This window comes from Lutjanus erythropterus, chromosome 6, assembly GCF_056507025.1.
Source record: "Lutjanus erythropterus isolate fLutEry1 chromosome 6, fLutEry1.hap2, whole genome shotgun sequence".
NCBI lineage: Eukaryota > Metazoa > Chordata > Actinopteri > Lutjaniformes > Lutjanidae > Lutjanus > Lutjanus erythropterus.
Genome location: NC_139322.1, coordinates 5,990,398 through 6,001,623, shown reverse-complemented (window position 1 = coordinate 6,001,623; position 11,226 = coordinate 5,990,398). Strand labels below are relative to the sequence as shown.

Genomic DNA, 11,226 nt, shown 5'->3' with positions numbered 1-11,226 from the left:
ACAACGTCTCTTTCCAGAAATCATTCATGACATTAAGGTAATCCACAGACCTTGTTGTAAGCAGTTTGACGAGGGATTACTTGGACCATTTTCTTAAAAAGAAAAAAAAAAGGAAGAAGGAAATAAAAAGTAGTTCATACATTAAAATCTGTCACTTTTTGAGAAAGTTGTTTTAAGAAACAAAGGTCTCAAACTGTTATTTAAATTGAAAATGTCTCTTTGGTGGAACAACTCATCTGAAATGTGAAAATTACACGTTGCTTTTTGTTTTATAACAAGCCAAAAACATCTGCAATAATGTGTATTTTATAAGCTTATTTTTCTTGCAAGATTCATGTAAAATCTTAACCTGAAAAGTGACCGGTGACCAGAGCTTTGAAATGATTTTCAAAGTGCAATATCTCCCTCTGAACTGCAGTGAAGCAAAAGTATAGTACAGGTAAAAAAAGAAAATGTACCCGAGAAAATGTACTGGTTTTACTTTTCATGCAACAAGTTTTGACTCACTTGTCTCACATTTGAACACAAGAGGACGCTGTTGTTTCAGCTACATGTTGTGATGCTGTGATGTAGGTTAGACAGTCACACAGAGAGATCTCTGACTGCACATGTGTAAACACAGACAATGTTTATTTTCATCCATCTTTTATCAGTACTCCTGTTCATTCAGATATATTAGCATTTTTGCCTCTACAGCATGTGTACAGTAACAGAAGCACTGCATTTCATAGTGGTACTGAAAAAAAACACAATTATTACGAAGAAGACTACACCAGCATAGTCGATGCAAAACAAAAAAAAAATTTCATAACAAAATAAACTGCGACTTCAAGGTGTTGGATTGTTGATAACTAATGATGATATGACACTTGGCTGAATTCAAGTTTAAGTATGAAATATAATGGAGTAAATGCATGCATGACGAACACAGAAACATGTATTTATGCAAAGTATTGATGAAAGTCCTTCAATAAAGCAGATATGATGATCTGAATAATGAAGCTGATGCAGCAAAACAAATGAATTATACAAAAAATGATAAAGAAAATATAAAAAAAAAAAACAAGTGCCGGGCATTTTATTATCTAACACTGTACAAAAGCAATGCTATATTTATTATAAATGCATTAAAGAGGAAAAGACCAGCAAATCCTCATTTCAAAATAAACCTAAGAACAGCACAAGACTCTTGCAGATTTAACGCAGCTATTCTAAACACCGACTGATGATGAACAGCATCACAAAGTTTCCACAACTTCTTCACTTTTATCCACTTTAAAGGTGGTTTTGTAAATTTCTCTGAGGATGAAAACAGGCAGGTAACTTATTATGGTGAATATTTGATCCTTTTTCTATCAGGTTTTCTCCAAGTGGCTCAAATATGAAGCTCGGGATCCAAGAATGTGACAATGTCTGGGAAGCGGCTGCTGCACTTTTCAAGTATGTGATTTGTTCCTCTGCAGACGCCTGGCGGACTACCTGAAGGAGTGTCGGAAGTGCACACTCCTTCGTTTCAGCTTCTCTGGGTTGTGCGATGCCATGTGGGAAAATTCTCGGAAGATGTCGAGGTACGTGGCGTCTCCTGGTGAGGAAAATAACAGAAAACAACGATGAAAATGATGCCACTTTAGAGCTGATTTGTCACAGACAGAAAGGTCTGACTTGTTCTGAACAGTCAAAACATCTTTTATATGTAAGTTTTGTGAGGAAAATAGAGAGCAGAGGAACTGTGGGTAAGGAAAAGCCTCATGAATGGAAGGGCCAGAACGGGCGGGGGGACCATGAAGCCTCCCTCTTTCAACTCTCCAAATTCTGAGCCTTTACTTTTCTTGTGGCCATGGTAACCGCTGAATCCACCGACATGACAAAAGCAGTTGAACTCTTTTGTGTCCCATGAGAGCTCCCAGGCTTGGCTAATTAAAAAGGGGAATCAACATTCCTGGCTTTCCATGTTTATGTATGTGTGACTGTGAGAAAGAGAAGCAGGCAGTGAGATCACTGAGTACAAGACTTACAGGAGATATTAAAGCTTCTTGGTTACACTTCGCTTAACACTAAACTAACCTAAAATAACTCTGAGCAATAATAATTCAACTGTGCAACACTCTGGCATTCACTGACATTATTACTGCATTTGTACTGTACATTTAAGCTAATTTATTTATAATATTTTTGCACTTTAACACACTTATAGACCCAACATTATTATATATGCACAGTTGCTATTGTGTTTTTGTAATCTTCTTTTCTTTTCTTGCATACTGTGGACATTTATCTGAAAACTACTGTAACTAATAGAGGTCCAGCTGAAAGCTCTGGGAGAAATCTACTTAGTGGACACTGAGTTAAGAAGTTTTTGTCAAACGACTATTTCGTAGGTGATTAAATCCATGTGTCTTCATGTGTTTAAACCGGCCTGTGAATGATTTTATTCCTGTGTATATAATTATTATTCAGCAGTTATAGATGCTTCACATAAGTGGTTATAAGTATTGACAAATAATAAACCCTAAACATTTGTTATATCGGTTTACAACTACAGTATTGTGTTAATAACCATTAGTATTCATACACTGCATATAAATACTAAATGGGTGATTCTTCAGCTTTTGTGGGAAAGATATGCATTTGACACACAAATATTAAACTCTCATATTCAAACACACCATCCATGTTCTAGTTTGCACAGTAAATATTATAATGTCATGCTGTGAAAATAAGAGATAACTTGATCCATAATCAGTGCAAGTGCAGTGCATGAGGTTATAAGTTTGTTAGTGTTGTTAAATCTAATAAAAGCAAGTGAAAGAAGACTTTGAAATGAAGCACAGAAGCAGAAGGAGAGGTTAGCTTTCAGTCACATTTCCATTTATTGTCAGTACCAATTTAGAAGACACTGGGAGGAGTTATTGAACAAAAAACATAGGTAGCAGTGTTAATAATAATCACAGGTACTGTATATTCAGAGACATTTTTTACAGATAACAGTCAGAGACAGAAAAAATACAAGAAAGTTAAAAATTGCATGTTAGAAGCAGGCAGTTAAAGTGTTAATAGTTTTTAGTTTATGTACACAACAGTCAAATTGTTGACCTACTGATTGAAACACTGCAGACACATTTTACTGTACAACACATAATCCTTCAATGGCTCGATGCAATTCATTGTTAGTAATGACATCATTCATCTGCTAAATCTGCTTCCTGTTGGAAAGTTGGTGCGTAGCCCCCACCGCCACACAACACCAAGTACTGCACAGAATAAGAAAAGGCTGGATTTAGTGTTTTTCAAAGTGCTTTGAATCAATCGTGACAAGCAAGAAGGGAGGAAATGAGTGAGCTGCTCTTTCTGTCGCTGCTACGTCCTTTAAAGAAAGGTTTCACTGATAAAGGGAGGGAAAATTATTCAGGGGGTAAAGAGGGTTCAGAAAAGAGTTTGAATAAATTTTGTATTAGAATCAGCTCATTTCACCACCATTAGTGGAGTCACTGGGAGGAGTGCAGTTGCCTGAGTTCAACTTTGGTGAACTTAAGTTTGCCAATTTGCGCCTTTTAACCACTCTGATTTTTAATGAAACTGAAACTCGTATTTATAGCTAACACACTGCTTAATTCCACTGAGCACGACTGTATGATGTCGTGTCTGCAACATGGTTTTGATCTGTCCTCCACACGGCTTCATCATTTTTGTTTCTGATTTTTCTGCTCCTATCATAAGCTACAGTGTTTATGACCCAAATCCGAGTCCGCGCATGGTGTTTTATTTTGAAATTTACCGCATTTTCTGCGGCAATTCCGTGCCTGACTTCCTGCATGCACTTCCATGCAGCTTGCCTCGAAAATAGATTTGGCGCGTGTCCTCCGGCGGCCGCATTGCAGCCAAAACGTGGCACAACCACGCCCAGTAGAATCCGCCAGGTATTAGCTGTGCCACGCCATCCACCTTCAATTAACCTCTGTTAACTGCTCAATTAAAAAGGAAAGGTGGTGCAAATGCATCTTTTGATGACACTCAGCTTCACTGATGGATCTGGTTTGGAGAATAACTGAACATCACTGCAGCATGGTGAAAAGTCACACTACTGGAGGTCATCAAAAACAAGATTTTAATGGCTGAAATCGGTAAATGTTAAAATTATGCGGGATTTAGGTTTTGCAATTTTTGCCTGCGTCAAGGAGAGGGTCCAAACTAAAAAGTAATTTTCAGACAGTCCCCTTATGGTTAACATCCTTTGGAGTCTTGGCCTTAATGGTAAAAACTTGCTGGCCTTCTGAAAAACTGTCTGTGGTCTTTGGTTTGAACTAAACCTCAACAGTCAAAGACAAGCACCATCTTTGGGAAAATATTTTTCTCAGTTAACATGTGGAAAACATCAGTCTCATTAGTAACGCTTTAACCAACGGTCGTGTATCCAGCACTTTCTGGATCACTTCTATTTAGGGTGAGCTACCAAAGGGATCAGACTAAAAATACTCGCCGGGTAAAAACATAACTTGAGATCATTAAATTCACTCTTTGGGCAGCGACCAGGCTGCGAAATTCATTGCCATCAAGCCGTTTTCACTAACATCATCCAGCCAATGGAAGACAGTGAGAAAAGGGTGTTTGCATCCATTTCTGTCATGAATGTCATTCCATGCACGGTTGTCATGATTTGGCAGTATATCATATGGATATTAACATTATTCAACAATACTAAAAGTCAAATATTCACATACACTGGGCACAGAAGTAAACAAAATCAACAGGGATTAATTAGGAAGACCTGGGCAACATCCACCCATGCACTATAAACAAAGAACAGATCTAATATAGGCGTAGTCGTGATACATTAGAGTACTATAAACAAATGTTTTAACATACAAATACTGTATATACAGTAATACATGTTAGCTTAGTGTGATTTATCAAAAATGTCCATCTTCCACTGCAGTTCGTACTGCAGAATTACTCCCAGTGATTATTATATATTATGAAACTGTGGAGTATTGGCTCTCTTTCTCATCATGAGAATATAATACTGGCGCTTTATGTGTATGTGAGTGCTCAGCAAAATAAAATCTAACAAAATATATCCAGCTTAAAAAAATACCATCTGCATTGTTGTCAAACATAATACAAAAAATACAGATTATCTGTACTGAAATCATCATTGCACTATTGCTCTGGAAGTTTCCGCATAAATAAAAACAAAAGCATTTGAACCTATTTAAAAAAAAAAAATTAAAAAATGAAGGTACAATGACATGAGAAAAAAAACAAAAAAAGGTAAGAAAAAAGTGCATAATTTCGCTTTTGATTGAACGTAAAAGCTTTACTTGATCAAACTCCTGATCGATACCGAGAAATGATTCTTCTTTCTTCTTCTCATTCACAGTTATCGCAGCCTCTCAGTCACCCCTCGCAACTATCGCTGTGTAAATACAGGAGCCCTCGCCGCCGTTTTATCACACGAGCAACGGACAACAGATCCTCAGACAGCTTGGATTAATTGACCATAAACTGGGCAGTGAATTGGCTGCACCACCCTGTACAAGACAATTTGGCATCATTCCTCCGACTCATCTGTGCTACGGTCACGTCATAGAGTTGCAAAGAGGGAGGAGCCGTCGGTTCCAGATGTGTTTTTCCCTGTTCTGCATCTCCACTTGTTTACTGAACATAAAAACACAAGAATCTCCTGGGTCATGTGACGTGTGCAAGATTTTTGGGGATCTTTTGGCGGAGTATTACAAAAATCTACAGACCGTCCTCTTCCACGGAGGCCACCATGTTGTACCAGTATGTTTCTACAGTAGCTCTGAACAGACACACCAAACACTGGCTCTAGATTCGGCCTTTCTTCTTGTTTTTTTGCGAGTTTCACAGCCACCATAGGTTCGAAAAGCATGGTGGTTTTGCAAATCTGCAAGCTCACCGCTACATGCTGCTAAATCTCACGCACTAGTCCTTTAATTGCCTCTGATTTGTTTCTGAGAAACACCTCTAAATATTATAACACTAACAAGCCTCTGACCCTGTTGCCATGGAGAAAAACAGAAGACAACACCACAATGGCTGAATTCATCTAAAAGCGGATGGGACTTGTGGAAGGAGGGGGGCCGCCTCCCACTTAGTTCTACAATAACAACTGACTCACATGATGAAATTAAACGTAGAATTATTGGGACAAATGAACCGCGGCAGGTCTTTGGTTCAGAGCACCCTGTTCCCTCTAAAACCTCCAAACAAAGGTCAAAGCTGTTCCCAAACACGCTGCTGATGACTTCATCTGTGGCTTCTTAATTGCTTGAAAAAAAGTGCTGCTGGATAATCTTTTTTTTTTTTTTCTTAAAAAAAAGTGACTAACCATTCCCTGGCAGTGATTTCTCAACTCTGCTGCGATTGGTGGAAAAGTCCGTTGGTCAAATCTGACATCATCAAAGGAGGTTAATACTGAGTTCATGTGCGATCCTGAGCGAGGAGCTGACTGCTGTGGTCTAAAGTCAGGAGACTGTGCTGGGGAGAGGAACATATAACACATATATTCTGATATATCTGATGCAGAGAAGAAGTTAATCTGGTGGTGAAAAGTCACTTTTAGAGGAAACATGTCTGTCTCTCTCTCAGTCATATGTTTACTGGCACCCCCTGCACTGGTTTGACGCTGTAGTCTAACCTGACTGGATTGGATCCTAGCACTCTGCTATGTTGAGACAGATAAACTCCTGAATGCATTTCTTATACTGCTGCTCAGTGGGGCTGCTGGTTGGGTATTGACCTGGTTGCCCAAAGGGTCCCTCCGACTCCCGCATCTCCTCATTCATCCGGGCGAGACGCAGCCTGACGGAGAGAAGGAGGAACAGAAGGAAAGAGGAGCAGAATGTTAAAAAAAAACTTCATCAAAGCTGGAGAATAAAAAAAAAAAACTTTATGGTAACTGCATTTATAAATTAACATACAGTGTGACTATATCTGCATTGGCTTGCTGTACAGCTATACTCAGAGGGTCCTGGCCGTCCTCATCACCGTCATTCTGTGTCGCTCCTCTTTTTAGGAATAAACACACCTGCCTGCAAATACCAAAGAAACAGAAATTAACCACAGCATTTTTAAAGGTCTGTACAGTAAATTTAGCTCACCGACATAAAAATTATGGTCAAATCACTGTGATTTGCAGAAGCAACAACGGGCCACATGTGTCAGATTCACCAAACACTTTCCGCTGCTCAAGCTAGTTGTTAAGTCCTTTCTTTCAGCCTTGTTTTCACCTGTTCATGAGCAGGTGCATATTTGTTAATGCCTAATTATAGTTAAAAGGGGTGCAAGATTAGTATGACAGGACAATTTTTATTGAATTAGCAGCTGAAAGTGCCATTTCCTGCAATACTGAGCCTTCAGTCATGGTCAATAAAACTGCTCAGTTTATATTGATAAAGAATTTTTTTTCATTGTCTTATGTACTTTCAGCAGTGAGTGACAGATAAAAGACCCACAAAGGGCCACCATTTACTGCACACTGCTGTTAGAGCACAGTCAGCTTATAATCAGCCTGATCAGCCACCATCAGTAATCAATACACACATTATTAAACCATTAATCAAACCAATAACTAACAGCAGACAACGTCAGACAATCTTATCATACTTTAGTATGAGTTACCTAGCATTTCTGTACATGTAATGAAATGTTAAAAAAAGCATTGTAGCAGTTTGAACTAAACTAAACTAAAGCTCCCTGCGCTCTCTGGGGAAAATGCTACACCAAAGTCCTTTGACGAAACATGACTTATTAACTATTCCGTACATGTTCATAAAAACACACAAACTCTAGAAATACAAGATGAAGAGCGTCACATGTCAGCAGTCTTCTTGTCAATTCGGCATCAATATAATCCATAAAGATAAACTGTATTTCTGTACAAAGTTTACATTTTTGATTTTGCTGCTTCAACTCTACCAGTCTCTACCAGTAGCTGTACTGTTTTAGGGGGAGATCACAGTAGGAATGAGCAGCAAACCTTTCAAAAAATTAAGATTTCTCCCTAAAATATGTGATGGTTGGTGAATCGGATGCAGTAAGACTGTTAACTGACCATCTATAATGTGTGCCTGATTTCAGCTGCTTCATTTGCTCAATTGCTCAGGTGTCTGTGTCTGTGAGATATGATCAGTAGAATAATCAATAGCCTAAACCTGCCATATATGGCATGTAAGTTTCATTCAGAAAATGTTAAACAACAGTAAAAAGAAGAATTTCAAACTTTAGCACTTCTAGTCCTGCTGATAGGAGTCAGTCAGACGTCAGACTGATTAATAAGGAAATATTAAAAGTAAGTTACAGCTACAGCATGTGTCATTAGAGCAGCGCAGCACTGTGACAGACATAGAGGGAATGACGAGAGATGAAATTAAATGCAAAAAAAACTTCCTGTGTGACTGGTTTTTGCATTACGCCCGTTGTGTTTGACAAACTGAGCATGACTTCAACGAAGCACGTTTTATTGAAGGAGAGACAAACAAATGCAGCCTGGAGAAAACAGCTTCCTTCTGCCTCATGACTCACCCTGTGTGTCCCAGATATGTGGCGTGATGCAGGGGGCCCCTCCCTCTCGCGTCTCTTTGGTTGACGTCAGCAGCGTTCTGGAGCAGGAACTCACAGGCGATCAACGAGCCCTAAAATAAAGCGACAACACCACTTCGTTCAACACCGATGACTTGGAATAATGTTTTAATGGATATTATTCACACAAACTCCCACCTGCTGATGTTACTTTTTTTGTCACCTGAGCCAACATCTGTTTGAATCGTGCATCTGTATGATTGGTGAGGTGCAGGTCTCATCAGAGACAGGCAGACAGACCTCGATTTAGACCGACTCTCTTCAGTCTAACAAAATACAACAGCAGCACTTTACATGTGTTTCACCTGCAAAATAATACTGTAGCAGATGAAGAACAACCACTTCCTGCTTGCATTACTGATGCTGACTGTCTATATTTTGTGGTTTACTCTTTCACACATTTGAGAGTCAATCAGAGTGTAATTTGCTTTTTTATGAGATAAAAAGGTCAAGTAAAAATATTACTACATTACGATGCTGTAGCTTTATGTAATTATTAATTTTCTTCATGCTCCAGATCTCATTTCAGTACGAAATCCAAATCTTTTCATTACTTTGACCACTGGGTTTGCATCAGGTATTTAAAGCGAGAGTACTGTAATGTACTTCAATACTGCTGTGTACTTGCAAGCGACAAATCAAAAAAAAAAAAAAAGAAGCAGCAGAGGTTGAGATTTCCTGACTTTTTAGTCTTTAACGAGTCAAGCACCAGAAAAACTAGATCCTACATTTCCCATAATGCAACTGAATAGCATCTCACATTACACCCTCTCTGACTGCTAAATGCTAACAAACTTCAAACTTTAATAAATAAATAGAAAATAAATAAAGTGAAGTTTCTAAGCCCAAGCTGATCTAACCCCGATGACATCACCATGACATCATCAAGGTTATTTTCACAGGTTTGTCAAGACATTTAACAGTTTCCACAAAAAGGTCAAGAAGTGCTTATAATCGACCTTCATGTCTCTAAGGTATGACAAGGCTTTAAGACCTTTAAGATGGACAAATATAGCCTGACGATACCGGACTATGACTAAATTCTGGCACCTCTCAGTCGGCTGACTCACCCCGATCACAGCCTGTATGAGCGGCGTCTTTCCTTCATCCTCATCATTGACCAAATTAACATCCGCTCCGTGGGCGAGCGCTTCAGCCATGACGGGCAGGTTTCGGGCCTTTGAGGCTTTGTAGAGCAGCGCTCCGGGATGAAGGTCCCTGACGTCCTCCGGATCCGACGTCTCTGGCTCGGCCTCCAGCTCAGCTTCGCCGCTCGAGTCCTCCGACACCTCACACTCTGAAGACAGGGTGACAAGTACTCATGTAACAGCAACATCGGACGATACTTATAAACTGTGGCTATGGGAGAAAAATACAGGCCTGTACTTTAATTAAAGGAAGCAAATTAATTTCACTACAGTAAGGACCGTTTTCTGTTCACAGCATGTCCTGTGCATAATATCCTTTGGACCATCTGTTAGACATTCCACTGGACTCACCCTCTGTGACGCTGTCCACGACCGAGCCAAACACCAGGATGTCTGTGCTGCCATCTGTGCTGCCTCCCAACCCGCTGTCACTGCTCAGGCCTGCCGGACCGGGAGACGCCACAACATGGACACATTAGTTACCGCCGTCTCTTTCTGCCCGATCGGCTTTGTTTAACGGGCAAAGAATCATTCAAACACAGACAAAACAGAGTCTTGTGCAGAAACACAGGACTCCAGCATGTGATCCACAATCCGGGTAAGAACCCGCTGCAGTTAAAGTGGGCTGCGAACTGTGGATAAATTGAAAGTTGGTAGGAACAGAATGTCTAAATAGTGAGTCGCTTACTTCGAGGCCCAGATCCTGTGTCAAAGTAGGAGAAGAGCGAGTCCAGCTCATCAGGACAAAACAGGGAGTCTCGTCTGAACTTAGCAGCTGCTGTGAGACAAACAGATGGAAGGAAGTGATGAGAACACCAAAGAAGAAGTCTTTATCTAATATTATAAATAACTGACATTTGTTGGACCAGTTTAAGCCTAACCCCAGTTTGTGCCTCTCACTATTCTCCAGGTGTTTTCACACTTTTCAAAGACTAAACATCTCTAACCATCTTCTAAAACACAAGCAAACACTTTTACCCTAAGTGAACTACATGCAACCATGTGGATACAACTCTAAAAAAAACTCTTATTTTATATGAAAATATCAAATATTGGACAGTAACATCAATTTAACCATGGGTTTTCAAAGTCTGACACTGTAACTATATGCCAAATTAGCTATTATCAGTTTCAGTTTGTAGTGTTCTCATGGATGTTCCTGCAGCTTTCTCTGGATTGCTGTGATGTGAAGATCCTCAGGCAAGTTTGGAGTTACAAGAAGTGCCTTTTTCCCAGTGGATTTAAGAACATTTATTCACAAACATAGTCAGATATTATGATATTTTCATGCTATTTTGTCTCCCTTTATGCTAATCACAAAACAAAGTTATATAAAGTGAAGAATAACTCATTTATAAAAGTAAAACTACTTTTCTTGTTGGAGTGCTGAGTATGAATTCTCAGTCTAACAGCCTGAGGGAAGAAGCTGTTCTGTAGTCTAGTGGTTTGGCAGCAGATACTTCTGTATCTCTTGCCA

At 39.4% G+C, this 11,226-nt stretch overlaps 1 protein-coding gene across 1 annotated transcript in view; it reads right to left on the bottom strand.

Annotated features, from left to right (window-relative positions):
* Positions 1-611: 611 nt before the first annotated feature.
* Positions 612-11,226, bottom strand: part of LOC146324727 (arf-GAP with coiled-coil, ANK repeat and PH domain-containing protein 3-like) — a 98,481-nt gene continuing 87,866 nt past the window's right edge. The window contains exons 19-25 of the mRNA XM_084720338.1: positions 10,438-10,527; positions 10,101-10,190; positions 9,672-9,898; positions 8,545-8,654; positions 6,942-7,052; positions 6,761-6,822; positions 612-1,582 (exon numbers count right to left, since the gene is read on the bottom strand). Coding sequence (XP_084576464.1) covers positions 1,476-1,582; positions 6,761-6,822; positions 6,942-7,052; positions 8,545-8,654; positions 9,672-9,898; positions 10,101-10,190; positions 10,438-10,527 — 797 coding nt within the window. The 3' untranslated portion in view covers positions 612-1,475. The remainder of the gene's footprint in view (positions 1,583-6,760; positions 6,823-6,941; positions 7,053-8,544; positions 8,655-9,671; positions 9,899-10,100; positions 10,191-10,437; positions 10,528-11,226) is intronic.